Genomic DNA, 24,677 nt, shown 5'->3' with positions numbered 1-24,677 from the left:
ATGCAAACTTTAAGTGACAGGTTGGAGAGCATTTAAAACATCCAGAACTCTTAGTTTGCAAGAATCTGCAGTGTGAGGCATGGAAATATCTCAGCATTTGCTTTGTATCAGAGTGCATGAACTTCGTGTGTGTGTGCACAGATCTAGTTCTATACAACACTATTTTCCAAATGTAAAAGTAATTAACAAAGTATGTTGCTTGTATAGAGGATTTTTCCCCCCCACTTAGTGGAAATAAATAAATATACACGATGCAACATAGAGAAGTATAATAAATAGATATAAAACAATAATTATGAATTACATTAATACAGAAAAGTGTAATTAAGGCTTTTGGTTTTGATACAATAGTGTTTTAAATAAATAGCAATATAATAGTAGTTGACTTCCTGCAATAACACAAACTTTTGCTCAGACTAGAAGGTTGCGTAAGGCAGCGAACCTAGAAATCAGGAAGTCTGAGCTGAATTTCTTGCTGACCTTCAGACTTCCTCTTTGGTCTCGGATACATTGTTCTTTCTACTTCAGGCCTACTGTATTAAAAGAAAAAAGCTCCATTTAATTAATAAGGTCCTTGAAATAGGAAACTTTCTCATATGAAATCCACCACTTACTATGACAAAAATACAGTCTTTGTGCTGTCTTCGGTGTGGGCTTATAAACTTTCTTACTGTTTAGTAAATCTGTTCAGTTTCTTCTCTGGAAAGTGGAATGAAGCTGACCCATTTCTTCCCACAGTGTTCTCTTTCTGCATTTAGTATACATTCGTGTATGTATGAGGCCTTTCTGGAGAGAAACTTCTAAACTACTAGGATAACAAGTTAACATGAAATAACAGGATTTCTAAGCCTTGCTAAGTATATAATACTGCTACACATTTTCACAATAAATCTCATTCTATGAGTGTGATTTAAGGATATAATTCCAATAAAAATATTTTTCAATATGTGAAGTTTTTCTTATTTTGTGCAGTCTTATAAAAAACAATAAATACACAGCCTTTTGTTTTTATGAACCCTGTATGTAATAACTACAAATTCATTGTTACTGCTTAAAAAAAAAGCCTGTGAAACTGTTGATGTGCTGTTGGTGTTTCCTGGTAACTGTTCCAAAATCTGTGGTGAGATGGACGTGGTGCCTTTGTAGAGAAAAATGTTTCCCCTTGCTGTTCCAGTTTTGAAGTTTTCTGTTGCATTGTTCAGATGGAGGTGATGGCGTGAGTTGAAGGTGGCACTTCATTCCAAGCTGCACGTTACAAAAGCTCGGTTAGCCTTTTGTCAAACCTAATATGCAGTAAGCATTACTTCTGTTAGTTCTAGTAAATTTTGTTAATTGCCAGCCCTGCATACACAGGCTGTTGTTGATAGCTACCCCAATATGCTGGAATTGCGTATTTCTTTCACGTTCTGATTGAAACTATTTGAGATTTCATTTTCAAAATGTCTCGTGAAAATCCCTGACGTTTCCCAGACTTAAGGAATGAATCTCGCATATCCTAAAGACCAGTTAGCTACCTGGGCTTTGGCTGTGTGGCGAGCACAAGTTATTTTTATGTAAATAAGGGCCCTGCTTTATCAGGGAGGCGGTGACTTCAGATGGGAGTAGGCAGGAATCAATGAACACTGAGTTCAGCACGGATCCTCAGCAGCTGGACGGGCTCCAGGATGACTGCAGCACTGGTGGAGAAGAATTTGGGCTGGAGAAAAGGGAAGGCCAATGTTTCAGTCTTGCAGAGCCTCTGCGTTTCTACTGTGTCAGGAAGTGAGGTCAGGCACAGCCGCTGTATACTGTAATTGTTTTCTGGAAGGGTAGTCATTAAGATTTTCTGTTTTTCTTAGAAGCCTTTGTAGTGTGAGGCTGTCAGTGGAAAATCCTGCATTTTTTTGAATATGGTTAACGTGATTAACCATATTACATTAAGGCAGTGTTGAATTACTTGGTGCTTCTCAGAGTATACTTCTAAAATAGGAGCTGGTTTTATTTGGTTTAAATATCCTACTTTGTCATTCCCAGATATAGCAAAACATTACTTTTAAAGTCTGTTAGCATTAAGTATTTTGAAATCCATCTTTCAAGACTTTCATATGAACTAATATTCCTGGAAGTCTGGTAAATGATATTTGTAGGTATTAGAACAAAGAGACATTCATCTTAGGATCACAGAATGGCAGGGAGTTGGAAGGGACCTCAAAGCCCACCCCGTGCCACCCCCTACCACGGGAAAAACACCTCCCAAGAGCACAGAGGGTCACACTTGTCACTAGCTTCCACCTTGACATAGAGCCATCGTCTGCAACTCTGGCTGTGGCCATCCAGCCAAATCCAATTAATACGGAAACAAATGTGAGCCCTCAGTGTAACAAACTGATGACACTTATTCAACTATATGTCAGTGATTACTACAGAGTATCGAAGCAAATCCAATTGCAAAGGCGCACACAACCATTTTTCACTTATTTCTATTCTGAACTGAGATATTAGAATGAATTCAGACATGCTGCTGAATGTACACCCTGCTCTATGTTAAATTTTAACATATATTCTATTAGCTTTGTAAAATTAAAATATTTCAGCATTTTAGATGTGTTTTTCTTGAGCTACCTTTCTTGAAGGGGTGTTTCTGAGGTGGTTGGTCCTGATGCTGCTTTTCAATGACTGTTGTGCTATATGGGGTTAAATCCACCCTCCAGGCCAAACAGGGGTGGGGAATGACCTTTAGCTGATGCATACTAGAAACTGCTGTAAAGAAATGAATCAGGCAAGAAGTACCCTTACAGAACATAACCTTTCTAAAAATTAATCTGTTTAGCTCCATGCTGACTCAAACAACATCCAAGGCATGATGACGGAGCTCCAGGAGATGCATCTCCAAATTCTGCTCTGATGTAACGATTCACTATCGGTGTATTCTTTTAAATGTGGAAAATGACAAAATTTGTCTAGTCCCTGATACTTCCAGAAATGATTTTTTTTGTTTTTTAATCCATATTTTTAAATTTTGCATATTTATCTTCGTAATAAACACAAACTGAGTTGTTAGTGCAGATATTTTTGTTTGTTTGTTTCTCACTGCCCTCTTGGATAGTTAGTAGTGATCATAAACTTAAAATGTCTCACTGCCAAGCACAGACCCTGGAAAATAGCTGTCTGAGCCTTTCTTACCAAGAGAGGAGTGACCAGCCCTCAGAGATGGCCTGAGATGGTTTTTGGTTCAGTTCTGCCTGCAGACGGTTCGTCCTTTGGGCCACACACAGCTCACCGGCTGGATTTGTCTGTCCAAGCTGACTTGTCTTGGGTTCTGGGTAAAACCAAGAGTTCAGAGAATGCCTAGGGACAGGGGCAGAGCTTGAGGGGAACTGTGAGTCTTGATTTGGTAGCACGTTGGCCATGGGCGTTGTGGCTGGAGCTCAGTTCTTGGTTCTCAGATGTGCCGTTGTGCCCTCGCAGTGCTTGTCCTCCCCCTGCATCGCTTGTCCTCCTCTCGCAGCAGCCATGCAGCGTTACTTACCCTGCTGCTACTTTCGTGTTAAGAGGTGTGGGGCTGAGGTAGCCACAGAATATCCCGAGTTGGAAGGGACCAGCAGGGACCATCGAGTCCAACTCCTGGCTCCCCACAGCACCACCCAAAACTCAGGCCCTGTGTCTGAGAGCGCTGTCCAAACACTTCTTGAATTCCAGCAGGTTCAGGGCCATGACCACTGCCCTGGGCAGCCAGTCCCAGTGCCCGACCACCTCTGGGTGCAGAACCTTTCCCTAACCCCCAGCCTGACCCTCCCCCGTGCCGTCCCCTCGGGTCCTGTCGCTGTCCCCAGCGAGCAGAGCTCAGCGCCTGCCCCTCCGCTCCCTGTCGGGGAGCTGCCGGCCTCCATGAGGCCTCCCCTCGGCCTGCTCTGCTCTGCGCTGAACAAACCCAGGGCCCTCAGCCGCTCCTCATGCGTCTTCCCCTGCAGACCCCTCACCATCTTCAGAGCCCTCCTTTGGACGCTCCCTTCCCAGACTGTGGAGGGCAGCAGGGCCAGATGCCTTGCTCCTAGGCTCGCAGTAGAGGAGCTGCGAGTAATGGCTTTTCAAGATCGATTTCTACTTCTTTGGTTTTTCAGGAAATTGTGCTGACTCTGTAATAACTTTTCTTTTACCCAAACACCATCTCCTTCCTTGAATGAAACAGAGACTTTTGGGAGGTGAACCTGTTGGTATCATGTTTGGGGGTGCTTTGTTTCCATCAAAAAGTTTTAGCTGTTAAACATGCTGGGGTTGAGTCCCCTTCCTGTTAAACAGCAGAAGTGGTACCTCTGAGAGCAGCCGTGTGTTTTGCTGCTCCTTTATCAGTATTCTCAAGGAACGAAGCTGTGCTCTTGAAGAGAAGAAAACAAGAAAAAAATGAGGGACTTTGCAAATAAAAATGATCATAAAAAGCAGTATGCAGTGGGCTGTGCCTCTTTGCTGGTCGTATTCTGTCACTTGCAGCCATCTGAGCCCAGCTGTACATAAAGTGTTGGCTTCCTGAGTCAGGTGAAACTGCCCAAGGGTTATTGAAATGCTTTCATTTACGCTAGTACTTCCATTTTCTCTTAACATATGGAGATTACTACTTGCCATGAAATAGTATTCACTGTTTTAGGAGGTTGTCAGTAACCATATGAAAACATTTGTTTCAAATATCTGAAGAGGAAGTTCTTGGTGTGAAACATCCGAAGTTACAGCTTGAAGCAAGCAGGAGGTGTGTGTGTGTGTAGGTGAAAATGTGGAGTCCGGCAGCAGATGCGGGATGCTGAAAGGCACGTGGGTGTTGGACGAGCTGCGCTGCGCGGCTCACTGGGGCAGACGGAGCCTCCGAGAATTGCACTGAGCCAAGTGGGAGACATGGGCAGAAACAGAACGTTTATTTAAAGTCACAGGTGGCATGAGGGCTTGTTTCAGAACACGTTTTTCTACAGCTGGTTGTTTTGGTTAGCTGAACATCTGAATGCAGATTTAGTTGCTTTTTGATGAAGGGTTTTCCCCTTTATATTAAGTGCTAATTTCTGTCGTCTTTGAGGTTTTTAAATGAAAGAAATTGATAGTGTGCGCACACACACATGGATTTTATATATTTAACATACATAAAATAAAACATATTTTCAATCTGCTTGTGTATACTGAATTCCTATTATGGAAGCAATTTCTCTTAAGACTTAACTATAAACCTCTAAAAATAGAAGAGCTGTAGAAGAAGAAACTAGTGCCGTAATTTTAGCATACTGACTGGCAGCGTTACTGTACGGATATTTTTAAGTGGAATAGTTGCATACAGTCAGTTGAGCTTGTTTCCTTGGCGGTGGTAATTCAAAATCTGGCAAATAAGGCAGAAGATTATTCTATTCAGGAAGTAAATAACATGCTAAGGTAGTTAGGTATATTTAGGACAAACCTGATACAAATTTAAACTTTGGAAGTCACGTTGAGCCTTTGCACCTGTCCCTTTGGTCTCTTAAAATTCTGTTACTGGAGCAGACCCGGAAAACAGTTGGTATGCAGAATTAAGCTAGTTTCCTTGGCAGTGGTGGTATTTTATTATGCTGTCTTTTGTGGCTGTGCGATTGTATCAGTTATTTTGAGATGCTCTTGCAAACAAGAAAGAATGTTTTTGCTATTGCATGCTACCAGCCTCTTTACCTTGCAATACAGGAGAAATCTTGCAATGCCACCTTTATTACAGACCCTTCCTGGATGATACGAGTTAACACCAGCAGAAATTATGAAAGTCCAGCTGTATTTTTCCCACTGTTTCTAGTCTGCTGAAGATACAGACCACAAGTACAGAATTAATCAGTTTTATTTTTTTTTCCCAAATACTTTCATTTCCATACTGGCTATAGAGAACTGAACAGGGATGTAGCAGTAGTATATAGGCTGACTTGGTTCATGCACAGGTGGGATGGTGTTTTTCTGTTTTGTTCTTATGTTTTGCTTTTTAATTCAATTGGAATATCCTAAATGCATTTGGGTCTTCTGTCTGGGTTATAGGAGGTAATGGGAAGGAAGAAGGAAATGTCAGCATTTCCTGTAGTCTGTTATCTTGTGCTTTTTATGGATGCTGAATTAACTATACACCAAAAATTCATGAACAGTTGCATTATATTTTGCCTTATTGCAATTATGGATTATTCACTAGAAGCCCAAAACTGTGCAGCACTTTTCCATTTGCATTTCTCTATCACTTAAAGACTCCAGTACAAAGTTCTCTAGTCTCTCTTGTGTTACCTTAAGCTTTGCTTTCACCATGTCTGAATTCTGTATTAATGACATGTTGCAACAGCGGAGAAATTGCAGGTTTTTTAATCACCACAGGGACTGAAATGTATGTGTAGTGCGTGAATTATTTGGCCTAAAACTTGAGTTGTAACCAGTTCAGAAATTGTAACTCCAAATTTTAAGAATAAGGTGCTCCTTAAGTGTAAACTGTGCTTTTGTATAGTTGCATCACCTGTGTGCTGATTTCATCACTCGGGGCAGTGTTGAATGAGCTATGCATGATATGTATTTAAATAATGCCTTTTTTGAAGAAAGATAAGTATTTCTTAAACACAGTATTTGAAAAGCACAGTTATTGGGGAGAGGGGAAGGTTTAAATCTAATATTGGCACTGTCTTTTGTTTTAGCAGGTGGTTAACGTGAGCAATTGTCCATGAACGGTTTTCAGACATGATGGCCGACCAGCCGCCTCCATTGGAAGCTACGCCTATACTGAATGAAGTGCCGCTTCTACCTCATATGGTGAATGGGGACAGCATACAACAGGCAAGCCGATCTGCTGCATTTTCATACAGCTCATGTCATACTGTGCCTGCGGTGGTAGGAGGGAGGTTGGCAGACAAGCACACTGTAGAAAACAAAACAGATAGAAAAATGACTCGCTGTACAACTTGTACAATACTTGAAAGAAGAAGAGGCAAAATAAAGCAACTGGGTACTCATTTACAAGGCTGCCCCCTCCCTGGAAGTGTTCAAGGCCATGTAGGGATGGGACCTTGAGCAACCTGATCTAGTGGGAGGTGTCCCTGCCCACGCAGGGGGGTTGGAACTGGATGGTCTTTAAGGTCCCTTCCAAACCGAACTATTCTAGGATTCTGTGAAAAGCATATGGTTCTCAGCACTGATGTTGGCAGTAAAATAGACGTGTTAATTATGCAGAGGAAGAAAATCATTCAATGCTTCTGCAGTGGAAGTATGAGAAGATTGTGAATTGAAAGGAATATTTTGTACTCATGGAAGTGAGTATATTTAAAAAAAAATAAAAAGAATAAAAGGAAAATCTTTTATCTGGATTTAATATTTAATAAAACTAAGGGTGTGAAGGCTCTTCTTAAAGCTCATTCAAAGTTATAAATATTAGAAAGTGGCTGCAGTGCTCTAAACTGAGAAGTCTGTTGCAGGGAAATGTAGAGGAGAGGAAAGAAGACCTCTAGTTTCCTGATACTAAGAACCTTCATTAATAATTAGAGTGCACTGGTGAAACCTGAGTATACATAGTGAAACTTTAGAATTTTATTGGACACAAGCCTTCAGAAGTACCTGCTATGGTTAGAAATACAGACAAGTTGAAAGCAAAATTATTTGACTGAAGTACAAGCTTGTGCAAGTTGTTAGTAAACTTGAAGTGAATTTACTGCTTGGAGATCAAAGTCAATTGCCTTGTACTACAAATGCTGAGTTGTCTTTCCCTTCTTTGGAGGTAGATTTTCTGTGTGTGTTCAGAAATATTACGGACATCCTGATGTTTTAACACTGGATCTTGATTTAAGAAGCATCTTTCCCCAGCTCCAGCAGCTACAAACATTGTAGGAGAGCATAGGGGGTTTTGCTTGTTTGTTTAAATAGCTGACTGTCTATTTGTTGGCAGGAATAGCAAAACATAAATTTGAAGGCTTTATTTAGCTGAAGTTAAACAATCAACTTGTTGAAGCAAGGGACAAAATTATTAATTGCTTTTATTCTGATCGATCTATAGCTTTAAGTATCTGGCAGTAATGACTGTGTCTTGAAATAAGTACAGCTATAAAATATCTAAACTAGTTCTGAAGTTCTAGCATTAGCAGCATGAAATTTTAGACACCGACCAGCTGTGAGATTATTCAGTAGCTAATGTTTCATGTTGCTCAAGGAAAATAGATCAAGTAGGTCTAATTGGAGACCAGCTCCATAGCTGGTTTTGTATAGTATGGCTTTGCATAGATCCATGCGTAAATACTAGTGTGCATTGAATAACCCCAAAGGTGACGCTTGTTGAAGTCCTGAGAACCTAGAGGAGGCTGTTTGCAATTGGGTGCATTTAAAAAAATAAATAAAAAAGTTGGGGATGCACAGGAAAATGGAATTTGAAGAGTGGACTTGAAAACTGATAGTCTCCAAGCCTTGTAATTGAGTTATTTTGAAAGTAATGAGTAAGTCTGTCAATTGAACATAGGTGCATCTGTCTTCGGGGTGGGAATGTCATTTCATTTAGTGTGCCAACGGTTCTCACTCTAGCACATCTGCATGTAAACAGCTACATCATATTGCCGTCCTTCAGTCACATAACAAATACGCTTGCTGCTCATTTGCTGCACTTTTGTGTAGAGAGACTGCTGAGCCACAAACTCGCTTTCAAGTAGAGTATTAATTTATTAATGCAGATGATTTTTAATTATTTGTTGCCTGTGCCACAGAGGATAGGCTAATTATAAAGCATTACAGAGTTTTTGTCTTCAGAAATAAATTTTGTGCCCTTCCACAAGTCACTTCAGTCAGATGCAGCATCCCGTTCATCAGTTTCATTTCCCATAAAGTAGAAGTAATTTGGAAATTTTCTGGAAGGATTTCTTGTTCTGAAAAAAACTTCAGCAGTGGAAAGTGTGTGAAAAATTGCCAAAAGCAAACCCCTGACCAGTGCTTTGAAAGAGCTTTCAAACTGTGTTGATCCCACTAGTTCTGAAATGGGTATGTGGGACACCTGAGGGTGTTGACATGACTGGGGCTGCTAGCACTAGTCTGGCCTCCAGCTTGGCTTAGGCCGGCTGTAGAAACACTCGAGCTTCCTGGAAATTTTCCTTGATGGAAGGTAGATGGAACTGCTTTTGCTTCATTAATTAGAGTGAGTCATTCCTCCAAGACACTGCCCTATGCGTTCCTGAAATTCCAGGCTCTGAACTGCTCTGCAGTCCTGTGATTACACCACTTGTGATTCTTTTCACTGAGTTCAGTTAATAGCTTCCTGAACTTCAGTTCGTTGAACTTCTTCCGAAGCTCTGACCTGTGCAGAGGCTCTGAATTTCTAAAAGGATTCCTTTCCTGCCTCTGAATTTTCCTGTCCATGCAGATGAGAGTGGCTCTGAGGTTTAATACCTGCCTGGGGAGTTCTGTCCCCTGGTGTGTCTTTCTCCAGCAGCTGTACTTTAATGCAGACCTTGGTTTTGCTTCTTCTTTGTGCTCTGGCAAATTCCCAGCCCCTTATTGCCAGTTTTGTTTCCTTAAAAAAAATAACTAACATTGCATCTCTTTCTTTACTTCTAGAATTTTAGTAAAGTTACATATTTACTAGTACACGGAAATGACAGATCTTATGTTTCAGTGTTTCGATTATGGCTTTTTTTAATTATTACCTTCTTCTGTCCTCCTTGCGGAGCCATAATAAATATAGCTGGCTGGCCAAATGACTACTATTTCAGGGGCATTTGGTGTCCTACTTTTGTCCAGAAGCAAGCTACCTACCTAGAGTAGAATTATTTCTCCTACTGTGAACTCACCGGAGTGGGGTTGGTGTTCTTTTGCATTCTAAAATACATTTACAAATGTATTTTATTTCAATTTGTAGATCAAATGTGCTGACCATCACCAGGGTGGAATTTTGACTCTGTAACTTTGCTCTTTTTACGTGGCCAACCCCCCCGTTGTACTGAAGAATTAGACCTGCAATACAGTAGAATCTCACTGTAAAGTTCTTGTAGTGAAGTTATCAATGTTACGGTAAAACTGCAGCATGGTTGCCAAAATTTCACACTAAGTCTGATGCACGTGCTGCGTAGAATGAGGCGATAGTTTGTCTGGTCCAGCACAAGTGAATTGATAATCTGGACTGCCAGAGGAACGATACTGGCAGATGTCCACCCTGATTTGTGTGACAGTGAGTATGCTCTTGTTCACATGGACTCGGTGACCCGCACTGTAAGTCGCGTTTCGTTAGCTACAGGATCACACAGACATGAGAAATTACATCTGATCTTTCAGGAGCTGCAGGGCGGTAGGCATGATCTGCTTTACCACCTCATTCCCTCTTCCTCCACCCCCAAAGGACCTTATGCTTCTGTTAAATTAGCTGATACCATGAGGAAATACATTGTCAAAATACATACCAGTATGCTATCGATGAGAAAATGTGGCTGCTTTTTTCACAAAGCACCTATTTCTTCTTGTGTAGTCCTGATTTTTGCCAGCTTAGCCCTGGAACTGAAGTATTCTCATAGGCGAAACTCAGAAAGCAAAGTGAGTAACAGGTCAGTTATTGATTCAGAAAAAAGAATATACAGCAGCATGGAAAATACAGAAAATAAATACACGATTATTTCAGGTGTATCAATAGAAGCACTGCTGGTAGCAATTTATATCAAAGTAGGAGGAAATTTCATTCTACCTCGATTTGTCTTTTAATCTCTTAAGGCTGCCAGAACCTCTTTCGTTCTAATCAAACACGTAGGTATAAATAAAATGATTATATTTTTCCTCTAATTGATCTTTAAAAATAAAAAATAAATACAAACCCAGCTGCTTTATATTTTGCTTTTTACAGGTTATTCTTGTGCAGGTAAACCCGGGTGAAACATTTACAATTACAACTGAAGATGGACACATTCAGTGTATTCAAGGTAAAGGAAACACTGAAGTACTCAGTACAAATATTCTTACTCTCTGCAAATGTCTTAAAATTACTACTAGAATTTTTCCGTAATGTCAGATGTGTTTTTATGTGTCCCACAACGTAATAAATCAGGTTTTTTCAGTTTGTACTTAGAGCACAAATAAGACAGCACTGAGAAATTGCCAGGCTTCCTTGCATCTCTGCAGACCTTGCTAGTAACTCTTAAAAGGTTGGCATTTCAACAGCTCTTTTAATGATTGAATATCTATAGGATATAGATAAGATCCTATAATGATCCTTCTTAGGCTCTTAACACGAATTTGTGAGATTTAATCCAGACTATTTTAAACAAATTTAATATGTGCCGTGTGATCTCGCTTCGAGGTAAGGTAGCAGTATTAGCAGTTTGTTAACATTGAGGGAAGCATCACTACTGCCTGTGTGTGGCCTCAAACTGCTTTTTAGTGGCTGGGTAAGTGACAGGACTGCAAATCTGAGGCTGGTTCAAAATATCTCCTGTAAGTCAAGTTGAATTTATCAGTACTTCCATTTTAGGGATCCTTTTCACCATTTCAAACGATACTATATAAAATGTGTCCATTCTGCTTTGATCAAGTCCCAGAGAGGAGTAAAACCTTTCAGCCTGAAGTGAAAAATAACATATCTTTATGTTAAAAATAAATGAAAAATTGTTGACTAGTTGTCAACGTTACTGTAGTAATTGTGTTACAAGATGAGAACCAAAGTTGATCTTTGCTCGTCATTGTACAGTTACAGAAATAGTACTGGCTGTAGAAGCGTGGTGGTTGGGATATGTCTAATCTGTGCTTTTTGTAAAAATGAAGGCACAGCCACACTTAGGCACTAAAATTTTGGATGCTTCCAGAAAGTTATTAAATCCTACTTATTTTCACATTCAAAATAGGCTTTAAGTTACCCGTGGTGAGACACATTGCCTTATTTTTCTTGATGAAAAGTTGGTGCAGGTTTTTTTGGTTTCCTTTTTTTTTCTTAATGCTCAGTCTTATTATTTAAGTCTCTCTCCTGAGTGATTTTTTACTGGATTGTTGAAGCTTTGCTTCTAAACCTGCCTGTCTGAAAGAAGTTCCATAACTGTGGAGCTGGGTCTGGTTGCTGGCTTTTGAGATACCATCCACCACTCTGGAAAGCAGGTGTCTCGAGCCTGTAAAAGCCTTGTTTGTTTAAAAGTGGCACCTTATTACTTCTCAGGTCCAGCACATGTTCCTATGATGTCACCAAATGGTTCTATGCCGCCTATTTTTGTGCCTCCCGGTTACGTATCTCAGGTAAATGTTAATTTATTCTCATATTTAAGTATGTTTGTGGGTGTGGCTTCTTAACAATAAAGCTATTGATTATTTTATCTATAACAGCTGGTAAAAGCAGCTCTCATTTTTTCCATTGAACTGATCAAATATTTAACTTTGTTGTACGCGCTCTCACCTCGATCTAGTTTTCTTTCTTTTCTTCTTCTTTCACAGTTACTAGGCCATAAAGGTTACTTCCAGTAAGGCAGTAGGTGGCTCTGAATTGGCTGTCTGTTGAGTTCCATTAGCAGGATGCACATCCTGATTTGCCTTCAGCCCTGTTTCCAGGGTGAAAGTAAGTGCTTAGGGCATATGAGAAAGATTGTGGATTGTAGACTGCAGAGTACCAGGGCACTGGTGAGTACAGATCGTGCTTGGCTGTGCTAGACGCAGCGTGGTGAGGACATAGCTGGTGGCAGCAGTTGGACTTCTTGTTCATGCTATGATATGAGACCTGGGCTTCTTAGACTGAGGTTATAGAGATGGCATACCAGTACCATTCTCTCTTTCATCCTTCAGGTCTTTTTATTTGTTTTTTTTTTCCAGACTGCATAAGTTATTTCTTTGTAGTATCTCACTATAATTCAGATTTCTCTATTCAAATATAACTCCTATTTATTGAAGTTTCCCCTTCCTCTCCCAGTGCTGATCTCCCTAACAGTGAGTAAAATCTCTGCCATTATAGCAGAAGTGTGAACAGGAGTGTTAATGCTAGGGACATGTGCCTGTGGAAACAGCAGGACTCTGGGCTTCTCTCCCAGCTTTACTTTGCCGTTCTCACTGATTTTCCACTCTTCTGCCTTGTTAAGTCGAGGCAGATCAGAGCGGTGTGTGGTATTTGAACTCCTGTCAGGTATATTTGAAGTTCAGTTAGATGGACTTTTAAATTATTGAATTTTTAAAGGAAAGTAAATAAAAACTTCTTTTTTCCAGCAGGGTAGAACAGATTTCTTGATTTCTAGTAATGTTCAGAACTTGGAGTTTCCGAGCAGGCTCGAGAGCCTGGTTAACCCCGTGTTCTTGTGTTCCCCAGGCCGTTGTCTTTCTGCAGACAGCTGCCTCTGCAGTTTGTGCTTCTGCTATTATAAATAGGCATTTTCATGCAGACCCTGGAGAAAGCTTCCCCCAGATAATTTATGCTTCAATACGAAATTGGGTCTTCAGTGGAAACAGTTTGCAGAGCACTGGCAAATGCTGAAGTGTACAAACTGGAAAATACGTTTGTTCTGTGTTAGCTGTTACGTGAAACTAAGGTTTTGTTGTTTTTTTTATGTTGTTTCTATTTTGTTGTTGTTTTAATTCCCTTGGTCATTATGACACAGATGGACAAGTTTGAAACCAAGTTTAAATCAGTTATTTGTAACATTCTTGTCAGCAGATGAGACTTTAGCTTTCTGTTCCAGAAATCGTTAGAAGAAACCCCGAAGTAGTTACTTTGGTTTCTTCCAAAGTGGAATGAGGAGATTCAGTAGTGGGTAACGGCGACATAGCAGGTTCAGACTGCAAAATCACGTGCAGGCCTTAGTACAGTAACGTATCCCTTCTGCCAGAAAGTGGGCCTAATGAGCTTGCTTGTTTACTATACACACAGAGCAGAGTTAATATAACTGGCAAAATTTGCTATGAGTTTTGGCTTACGTATATTAAAGCGTGTGTTATATGCACAGTAATGTGCTTGAAATGGTGTATTTAGTTCTGTTGATAAACCAAAAAGCCCCCCACGTTGCTCCAAGAACAACTTGTATTCAGTGTAGCAGAGACGTGGTCTTCAGTGACTTCTTACAATGTTTTTTTTCTCCTTTTTCAAGTCTGTTAAGAATTGTTAGCAATACAGCTGGCTCTGAGGTCATATTACAGCTGAACTTTGTCAGAGCAGTTTGTGAGTGGACGCGTTCTGTTTCCTTTACGAAGAATGCTTTCTGGTTAGTTTGCTCTGTCTTCTGCTGAGGAGCTTTTCAAAATGTACTTTTGGCATAAGCAATATTTCAACATCCGTAATGCCTTCTTTGCCAACTAGGAAATGCTGGAGTGATTTCTTATAGCCAAGCTAAACATACTTTAAGAGAGGATCTTGAAGGAACTAAAAGGATAAAACATATGGTCTGCTTTCATAAAAGTGCTTTCATTAAATGCCTGAAAATGTGAGTTTTGTATTTTTTTTAGTAACAGCTACGTAAATAACTTGAGATCTTCTCGCAGCAGATTTTGTTTTGTGTGATTTACCTTACAGATTTCATAAGAAAAAAAATGGTTTTGCATCTCAGTTTTGCTTGCCAGCCTGCATCTGGAATGCCCCCCCTGCTTGCATCTGCAGGCAGCAACATGGGCTATGTGGTCCCTCGCTGTATTAATACTAAAACATCGTAAGGCCTTTCCTAATAGCATCTGTGATTTGTAGTTTTTAAGTGCAACTTGGAGGAGAAGACAGATGTAGAGAGAAGGAAGCACAAAGCTGCAGACTAATTTTAAAACCAATTAAGAAAAATGCCTCGATGAATTTTGGACTGTCAATTTGCCTTTAATATTGAACATTTTTCTATTACTGACTTTTTTTCTAAATTACATTGTTCATACCTGATTAATTTTTCTGTGCAAGGGAAGACAGACTAGAAAGTGCTCCATTTGTTGCCTGTCTTTAACAGGGGTTAATACAATCGAGTTTGCTTCTGAGTCAGACTTCCTCGTAAGTTCCAGTGTGAATGTTGTGCCAGTGCACTTCTGTATGGTGAGAGCAGCAAACTGAAATAGAGCCAGGTAATTTCTCTGATGGGCAGAGGCCTTTGACCCCATCAGAAGTGTAGCTGCTAAAAACTTGGTCTCTCAGATAGCAAAAATGGATAGTAACCACAGGATCCGAATTTATTCACCTCTGGGTGACAACAAAGCAGCATCGATGGAAACAGCTAGGAACACCAGCTCTAGAAAGGACCCTGTCAACTTCACCCTCTGGTTGTCTTTTCCAGATGCCTGTTTGATGAGGCTAAACTGGGCAGCATAGCTTTACTACCGTGTCATCATTGTTTGATATTTCTCTCTGTGAATCCTGCTCTGATGTTAGTGCTTGACTTTGTCTTCTGAAACCTGAGTTCTGTCTGAAGTCCTTTCTCATTTTAAGATTTGTAGGGGAGTTACTGTATAAAATGTAATGTATTTCAAGTTTACCGTAAGAAAATGAATGCATTGAGATATATTAATGTATGTAACTGGCTGAAGTAGGCTCTGGCAGGAGCCTATGTGTTGCCAGCTTAGGACGTGCTCAGAAGCGTGTGTTTGTGTGTGTGCGCACACAGAGCAGCATTTCCATGCATTAGAGCGTTAGCAGCTTTTTATCCTAGAGTTCAGACGCGCAGACAGGTTCCTTGTCTGAGTTCTCTTACCCCGTGGCAAACATGAAATATTTTGACATTTGAGTTGGGTTTGATCGTAGCGCAAGACAGCAGAGCTGACTTGTAATACTTTGTACTTGCCACAGGCTAGGAACATGTATGCAGACATGTAGCACAAATGGGGTGACGTGCAGCAACTTGTGCGTGTGCTAGTGCTGTCAGTCTGGATCTGGTGTAAAGCAGGTCTTCTGGCTCTAACTGCAAGGAGAATAGGAATCGCACCCTGATCAATTCACGTTACTTGTTTAAAAGAACGTATGCATTATTCAAAGTATAGATGGCCTAGCGCTTTGATGTGTGAGGCTCAGCTTCCTAAAACTGACTGCCTTAAACTTCAGTTTCTTCCAGTGATAGATGCTGGGTTTCCACTGGGGTTCATTTCTGTTTGTATATCCTCGACTGTCAGATGGCAGGTGCGAACTTAGGCACCGGGATTCGTGATGAAACGTACAAGATTTACAGGGTTGTTTCTGTACTGAGTTTTCATTTCTTACGTTGCTTGACAGGTGGTGGAAGAAAATGGAGTTCGTAAAGTGGTGGTGTTGCCACACTCGGCTGAATTCCATCCTTCCATGCATCCTCCTCCTCCTCCCCCCCACGTGCCACATTACATGCACCATCACCATGCTCTGCTTCCCCACCCGCCTCACCCGGTGTACCCTCCGGTTCCTGGCACAGGAGAGCTGCCGCCACAGTTCATTCACCAGCATCCACCACCGCATGTTTTTCAAGAACAAGGTGAGAGTGCAGGTGATGTTTCAATACACGAGAAGTGATTTCACTTTTTTTTCTGGATTGAGGCACCCAGTTCTGTTGGTAGCTCCTTCACACATTTCCTGCGGTGTTGCTGCTAGTTATTAGCCTCCCTGAACCTTACGCCTGTTCATGAGGTGCCTTAAGGGACTCTTGTTTTTAAAGTATCTTGGAGCCTGGTCTGAAGGCACTCCGCAAGTATCATTGTCTAAAGTTTAAACTTTCTGCTGTGCTGTTTAAGGATTTAATGCAAAAGGGATAGTTTAGAAATGTTACGATAATCTCTATATTTTTAATGGCCCCCTTTTGTAACATGGGGGTTGTTGTAAATGCCCCAAGGATTGTTTCTACCTTCCTCTATAGGTGTGCTCTCCAAAACCACCATGCTTTTCACAGCCTTGGCATGCAGCTTTTTGAAAATTCATCTAATTTTGATCTGTGAATGTATTTTTTGTCACTCAACAGAGTCCAAATTTGACTGGAAAGAAAATAAAAAGCAGTAACATACATAAACCAAGTATCATAGTCATCTCGTAGGAGAATGAAATGCAAGTGCACACTGTATCTAAAAGTTGAATGAAGCAATATTTCACTGGAGGACTGGGATCACTGCTGACTTGAAACAGGCGATAAGCCTTAATATATAAACAAGCGTTTAACATAGAAAGAGATGAGACTGGGGAAGATCGTTCTCTCTCTATCAAGCTCAAATAGTTAATTAAGCAGTTTCAGCTAATGTCTAGGGTAAAGTAGTAGCACCTAAGCTACAAAATGTTCGTTTGGGTCCTAAAGTTGCTTATGCTTTTTTGAAAGTATGAATACAGGGTTGCATCAGGGGAAGAAAGGCAACTCTGAGGCCTAATCTAGAGCAACTAACAAAATATAGTTGTGTGAAGAATTAAATTGGAAACAACAAGAAAAAAATCTAAACTCAATTTGTGAAAAAAATATGAAGAATCAATTCAGTAATTTGGATCTGGGTTAAATAGAAGAAATGGAAATTTGCCTGCAGATATTTTTGTGTTTTGTTGTAGCATTTAATGAACATGGTGTTTCAAGACAAGAATTAAACTTCCAGCTGCTATTCTTCTCCTACTACCTGATCTTTGTACTCATATGCTAATTTGAGTGCCGTCCAGAAACTTGCATCAGCCCAGTCAAGTTGCATGTTTTTTCAGTTCCAGTTGTACTGTAGTTCTTCTTCTGATTTGTAGAGCCTTTCTCAGTTGTCAAATGAATTGTACAGAATGATGAAATAAGTTCTCCTTTGCTTTGTAGAACCTCGTTCTCATGGAAGGACAAACTTTATTCAGCGAGATGAAAGGAGTCTCAAAATGCAAGAACATCTGAAGAAAAGACTAAAAGACAGACAAGCTAGTGGTCATACTAACAATAAGCTTAACAGTCCTCCATCTTCACCACATAAAGTTAATAACGCTTCCAGTGCAGCAATTCAGAATGGAAATGGAAAGGGACAGCCAGGGACAGGAGGACCACTAAAGCAGAAGCAGATAGGAAAAACAAAGGGCAGTCCAGATGCAGAGATGGGAGGTAAGTTGGATTGAAAAGGCTTATAAATAAATAAATAAATAAATAAATAATACTAGCTTATTTTGTAGCAGATGTGAAAAGCTTACTCCAAAACGGTCTCTACAGAAACTGAATTTGTAAGTTTCTTCTACTTGGGATTAGAGAAAGCCTGATATACTTTTTGTTATGTTTAGATCTTTTTTTCCTCAAGACATTACGGTAATGTCAAGTTTTATCATTTGAGATTTATCAAATAAGGTCTTCAATAAGATTTAATTCTAAGCTTCTTAGGGCTCTGTCTTTTCTGACCTGGAACTCTGATCAATATTCCAAGTGAGAACGAACTGCTGGTACTTGTATACCTTACAATGACCCTTGGTGTTACTCTTTGTCATAACGTTTTGGCTAACTAGGAGTTCCTTAAAACTTGGAGAGATATGAAGGTTTGAGCAACTGTCTTCCCAGGTTGCTGCTTGAGCAGTTGTAGTTTTAGTTCATTATTTTTGCTGAAATAAACGTTTGAGCTTTCTAACAGCTTATGGCTATTGACTTGCGTATACCAAAATGCCTTGTGTAAATGGTTTCAGGTTTGAACCATGGTCCCTGATATGCAAATGGTTTCTTATCACGATTCCGTAAATAATTGTGCATCTCTTAGTGGTGGGTGGGCGGGTGTCCTAAAGTAAATGGTCTTTTTAGGCTGTAAGATGTAGTCCTCATCCCTGTCACTATTGTATTTAACTCTTCAGTTGCAGAGATAAAACAAATATCTGACTTTGTCAGGGGAAGTAAATAGAGGTGAAAGCTTTAACCAACTTGTTTCAGGGACTAAAGACGTTCTTGATTAAAGATTTGTCTCAATGCAAACTTACTTTGAAAAAATCCTGAATTGTTCAACATGGACAATTTAAAGATAGGATTCAGTTTACAGGTGTCAACCTTTGGATACCGGTAGGTATTTCTAATACACAGTTTTGATTAGGCTTCTTACAAGTTATACCCAGAGCAAGTGGTTTGCAATGGAAGTTCAGGGAACAGCACATACAATAGCAAGATAAGATCTTATTGTCATTTTTAAACACCTTTCGTTTTTAGAGGAATGTGTTTGTGTTATCAAAGAAAATCCACTAATGCTCAGATTAGGAAAATATACCCTTTGTGCAGGATGTACTAAAAGGGTTTTTGTAACACTGTTAGTTTTGGATAGTTCATGTTTCTAACCATCCTGCAGCCAAAACAAACAGAGGAAACTCACTCTTTGCACAATAAGTACTATTGTTAAGCTCTTAATGAAGCGAACTCCATCTTGTGGTGGCATTTCTGTAACAGACTGTTTTTCACTCTTGAGGTTTTCTCTAATCTGTTTCGTATTTGAAATTTCAGAATCTGACTCAGAATCCAAGAAATACGATACTCACTTAAGCATTGGCAAGCCAGTAGTAAGTATTATCCTTTAACACCATTATTTTGTGGATATATTTTCTATTAAACAAGATGTATCTTTCTCATTGATCACTTTTTCTTTTCTTTAATGGTTTATTTTTTTAATAGAAACAATGTATTTTAGTTGTAAGGGTTTGTACCTGGGAAAGGGCAACCATCATATAGAAACCTACTTTTTCTCATCTTTCTGAAATAGTCTGGCTCATTTTCCCAGTCTGTAAGCCAAGGCAATACCTACTGTTGATGTTGTCGTGTGTATTGATAAGAACTTTAGCACCTGGCAGGCAAAGGGCATGCTAAACTAATGGCAGCCTATTCGCTCTTTGAACCATTCTTCATTCAGCATAGATGATTTCAGATACTGGGAATACAGTTTACAAAAACAGCTCATCTTTTTGTGTTATGTTTAGAAATCGGAGCAAATATTTGAGTGTTTACAGACTATTTAGGACGTTGGAATCTGATGACAGACATTTAAATGTCTAAAGGCTAAATAAGCAGCAATTTTTGATCTCAAGCACGTTTAATGAAACTCTTCTTTGCGTTATCTATATGTTGAGCATGGATTATTTTTTGTTGTTTTTTTGTTTTGTTTTTCTCTGGCCTTTCAGGCATTCTTATGGTCATATGTTTTCACTGCTGCCTCTGACATCTGTATTTAATGCCATCAAAAGGCTACGTTGATTATTATGTCAGAGAAACTTGCTCAGACCAAATCTTGTTATCATCCAGATCAGTGGTTACGTGTTAAGGTTGACTGAAGGAATTGTAATAGAGTTAAGAAAGTTAAGAAACTGTGCCTAAATGTACATCTGGTGCCAGTGTTGAAGACTCCAGATCTGAAAATTTGCTCCAAATGAATGATGCAAACAGTGCAGGTGAAATACAAATTTTCTCTTCGTACCTTGAAACAACGTAACGTGTCTATAAGCAAGGTTATCGTGTCTGAAGGGAAATCCTTTAGTGTAATAATTGAAGTGAAAACAAAATAAAGTAAATTCAAATAATTACTCAGTATTTCCATGACAAAGGTAAAGAATTCCTCCAGTGAGGAACTTCATGGGCAAGCTAGCAACACCATGTTATTGACTAATTGACCTTTTATTACAGAAAGCAAACTTACTTGCATTATTTATGCTTTTAATAGGTTTCTGATATACAAGCAAGATCAGCCGTTCTGTCCTGGAATCTCCCAGTTAGTTCACAGAATGGAGAGAGCCATAGTCATAGTCCAGCAGCATTTACATTTGAAGTAGCAATATCCAACAGTGGTAAAAATGGAAAATTTAAATCTGTCTATGTGTAAGTTTAGTTTCTTCATTTAAGCACAATACCGATGTTTAAAAACATTAACCAATCAGCAATCTCTTTATCAGGAGCTGTTTGTTGACTTGCAGACCTACGTACTTCACGTGAAATAAATTTAAGTAATGTCAGTATGAGTTACGTGGACAATGGAAAACTTGCAAATTAAATGTGCGCTAGATGGTTTTGCTTTTCATTAAGCTTTTGTCCTTTAATCTATAAGGGAGAGCTGTAACTTTCTTTTATCTCCCTTTCCACAGGGGGGAAGAATTAACAATTACACTTCCTGATCTCAGACCAGCAACTGATTACCATGTCAGGTATGTTGTTGGAAATGGAATACTTTATGTTGTTTTTCATATGTTAATCACAAAATCATTCTAGCTTCATGAAAAGGGTGTGGTCACAGACTATTTGAGGAATATCGAGCACAAAATAACAGAGCTGTGGACATTACTGTTGCTATCTAATTCTTTCCCCAGCTCCATTAAAGTGTCTTGAAACATTGCTCTTGAAAAACAAGCATAAGTGAGTAAAACTGTCCCAGAGATCCTGTCCCATTTGAACAATTACACTGAAATGTTGTGGTAAGTGTAGTCCACATTCAGTCTCAAGGTTTTTCAGTGAAAAGGTTCATTTCAAGTCAGGTATTCTGTTACCATTTGGTAACACTTGCTGTAGTTTTCATCATGCCTCCCATGTGTATTTCATCACTAAAATATCTCCACTGTGACAGAGTAAAATGCAGTCCGCCCTCTCACTGTGATGATTAGAAAAGAACACTTCTGTGAATGATCTCGGTCATGTTTCTTGGAGGCCAGAGGCCTACAGAGATGTCTAAATAGACTTGTTCTTTTTGTCAAGAGACACACAGATTGGCACATTGTTTCTGTCAAAATACAAACAATAGAAAGGATTCCTCACTAGTTATTAGTTCAAAATAATTGTAAATTAAGGATATTGATCTAGAAGGCTCCACGTGGTAAGTGTCCACATGCGAGCTCCATCACCCTGTTCTGTCAGTACACACCTGCTGAGCATGGTATGGTCAGTAGCATTTCTGATGGGAACATCAGTTCCTGGAACCTGGAGTAAGATCATAAACTCAGACTTGGCTTTTTCATTCTTGGCTGAAAAGGCATGATATTACTGTCTTTTGGAATCAGTGTCTTTGGGAACTTTTTCCAATAGCATAGGCATTCTGGTTTTGTTGCTGTAACCACAATTTGCAATTAAGTAAATTTCTCAAGCTGACCAGTTTTTCCTTAAATTTTCAGTTGCTAATGAATGCAATAACGTAATTAATTGTCCTGTGTTCAGAGTTTCAGCAACCAGCAGTTCGATAAAAGAATCCGTTTCAGAATTAGTGAGCTTCACTACAGAAAGTTGTGAGCCAGATTGTCCAGCTGCCCCGAAGCTAATTAACAGAACCAAAAACAGCCTGAGTTTGCAGTGGAAGGTAAGTAGACTAATGTATGGCATGTTTACATTAGCTCTATCAATAACTTGTGGATTTTAGGTGTTGGCTTTTAAGTTGTTTGGCTAAGGCTGAAGGCTGAAACCATGATCGCTTCTTCCTATTTCCTTTACTGCTTCCTTATTGTTTTGCATATCACTTTAGTATGATAGAATTGGTAGCAGGTCTCTCTAAGTATGAACGGCTGTTCCATAGGAAAGTTTTATTCTTGAATGGCAGCATAAGAAAGGATAGAGAATTGACACTTTTGGGTGGAGTTCCTGGATAGATACGACTTAAAATAATTCAGGAATTATAATGTTAGTTACTCGAACCAACTCATGGTGAATATCTTTGTCTAGTTTCTACCTTAACTTTTGAATGTAATTTTTTGAATATATACAGTATAACCTATGAAGATTTGGTAACTATATTTTATTGTCATTTCATGTTTTTCTTATGACTATGCTTATACCTGGAAAGAATGGTTTATAAATGAATAACATCAGTTAAATTATTTGTATCTATACTTAGGAAGGACAGAAAGTTCCCATTTGTGTGTCATAGAAAACAAAAATGTTGCTTGTCTGAATGCTTAGAAGTTCATATTATAAACTATCAAAATTAATATAGTTAGCGTAACAGTTCGGAGGGCCACCAGGAACAAGGAATTGAAATAGCTGCCAGTGCTTACCCTGTCTAGTTCGCTTTACTGAGTACGTGTGTCTGTGCCCACAGTAGCGTTCCAGGTTATCAGAAGTGTCTTTGTGGAAAAAGAGGGCTGGTCTGTATGCCTCTTGCAGACTCCTTCCAGCTGTACACTAAATGGTTACGTTTTGGAAGGCGGTGGGAATATATATATTCAATTCTTAAAATGCTTTGTTTTAGCATGCAATATGTATGTGTAAAGTTCAATCATTTGATTTTAACTTTTTTCATTGTTTCTTTATTTTCAGTCCTCAAATGACAATGGTTCCAAAATAACTAATTTTCTTTTAGAATGGGATGAGGTAAGCCCTTTTCTAGTGGAAAAAAAAAAAAAGTCATAATGGCATCTCTAGGCCAATTATACCTAAAAATACTTTCTGCTTAGGTACATCCACTATTTTGGTGCAACTGTCGAGACAGTTTTAAAGTGACTAGCCAGTGAAAAAGCTTAAATCAAATTGCCAGTATTGCAATTCAAGTAGATAATCCTTTCAGATCCTCTGAGAGGATAGTGCAAAGCTTCCGCATTTGGTTCTTGTCATTCAGAGTATTAATTCCTATGCTTTGTTTAAATGGCTGATTGTTTGGCTTGTATCTCAGTAGCTGTCATAAATACCACTCAAATTTTGAACTTATTACAGAAATGTATTCCGAAATGATTAAAAACTTCAAAAGTGTGTTTTGTTCTCAATTGCAGTTTTATTTATGACCATTTTGTCACACTCCAGCACTAAAAAATCATCACATCTCAATCAACGCGGTGTTTTATTATCTGGAACACTCAGGATTGCTAGCAGGCATACTCAGTGTGACCCTGGTGACATGAGTTTTTTACATTCTTAAGGCTTCCAGTTATTTTTTTAATTGTTATTAAAATTGTGAAACAAAATTTAGGAAAAGTTAGAGGTGAAGAAACTGACCTTAGCAGAGAGCATACAGTCCCAGTACAAAAAGTTGCTCAGGTTGTTCTCACTTTTTTAAAGGGGAAGAATGGACCCTTCAAAGAATGCTACTACGGGCATCTGAAGCAGTATAAACTTACCAAACTCTCTCCTTCTACAAAATATTCACTTAGACTAGCTGCTAAAAACGATATTGGAATGAGGTAATGAATGCAATTTATAATATCATTCATTTTCTCAACAGCTACATCTGCCGTCATTAACTTTCTAAAAAATATGTTTCCAGTGGGTTTAGCGAGACAGTGACGTACTACACAGCAGGAATTGTCCCACCACCCCCAGCGCCCCCCGTGCTCGTTGAAGCAGGAGTGACCTGGCTGTCATTGAAGTGGAGCCCACCCCACGGGGTGTCTTCAGATGACTCTCTCACTTACAGTTTAGACATGGAGGAAGAAGGTTCCGTAAGTGCTGGTTTTTATTGCGTGGGTAAAAGCTTGATATGCAGTAGTGCGTAATAAAAATTGAACCCTATGTGTTACTTCTAAATAAAATGATGCAAAATAGCGCAACAGTTGGCAAGTACTGCATGTATTTATGAAACAAAGGTGAAGTTCCAGTTAAAAAAAGTCTAATATTTTTTGTTGTTTTCTCATGGAAAATTAGTGTCTGCATTTGTTCTTTTTTTTTCCTCCTTTACAGGGTTATGGTTTCCAACCACAGTACAATGGAGATGAACTTGCATGCACTTTAAGAAATCTTAGGAGGAGTACATCCTATAAGTTCAGGGTTTGTACTATATTTTATTTCTAATTTAATTATGACTGTATGCGTTTCAGGGGGTTTAGCATTTCTGTGTAGCTAAAACACTTTTCATGGAGTCTGGAGAAGTTAACCTGCAATTCTTGTGTGTTTGGTTTTGTTTGCATGGAAGAATTTTGTAAATCAGCTAGCTGTGTATTACCTGTCATGAAATCAATTGCTTATGTGTTCTCT

General features: G+C 39.3%; 1 protein-coding gene across 3 annotated transcripts in view; it reads left to right on the top strand.

The window, feature by feature from the left end:
- LOC118165734 (fibronectin type-III domain-containing protein 3a-like) overlaps positions 1-24,677 on the top strand; it is a 44,856-nt gene that overhangs the window by 11,010 nt on the left and 9,169 nt on the right. Inside the window, exons 3-15 of one of the 3 annotated variants that reach the window (XM_035323967.1) lie at positions 6,645-6,780; positions 10,805-10,880; positions 12,104-12,180; positions 16,094-16,325; positions 17,619-17,891; positions 19,254-19,309; positions 20,461-20,615; positions 20,879-20,938; positions 21,939-22,077; positions 23,031-23,084; positions 23,766-23,887; positions 23,971-24,145; positions 24,384-24,470. In XM_035323967.1, coding sequence (XP_035179858.1) covers positions 6,685-6,780; positions 10,805-10,880; positions 12,104-12,180; positions 16,094-16,325; positions 17,619-17,891; positions 19,254-19,309; positions 20,461-20,615; positions 20,879-20,938; positions 21,939-22,077; positions 23,031-23,084; positions 23,766-23,887; positions 23,971-24,145; positions 24,384-24,470 — 1,602 coding nt within the window. In that variant the 5' untranslated portion in view covers positions 6,645-6,684. Of the gene's footprint in view, positions 1-6,641; positions 6,781-10,804; positions 10,881-12,103; positions 12,181-16,093; positions 16,326-17,618; positions 17,892-19,253; positions 19,310-20,460; positions 20,616-20,878; positions 20,939-21,938; positions 22,078-23,030; positions 23,085-23,765; positions 23,888-23,970; positions 24,146-24,383; positions 24,471-24,677 lie in introns of all 3 variants that reach the window. The other 2 variants (XM_035323966.1, XM_035323968.1) reach the window with 2 other exon arrangements.

Source organism: Oxyura jamaicensis, chromosome 4 (genome assembly GCF_011077185.1).
Source record: "Oxyura jamaicensis isolate SHBP4307 breed ruddy duck chromosome 4, BPBGC_Ojam_1.0, whole genome shotgun sequence".
NCBI lineage: Eukaryota > Metazoa > Chordata > Aves > Anseriformes > Anatidae > Oxyura > Oxyura jamaicensis.
Note: the sequence above shows the minus strand (reverse complement) of the source record. Positions and strands in the feature narration are given on the sequence as shown.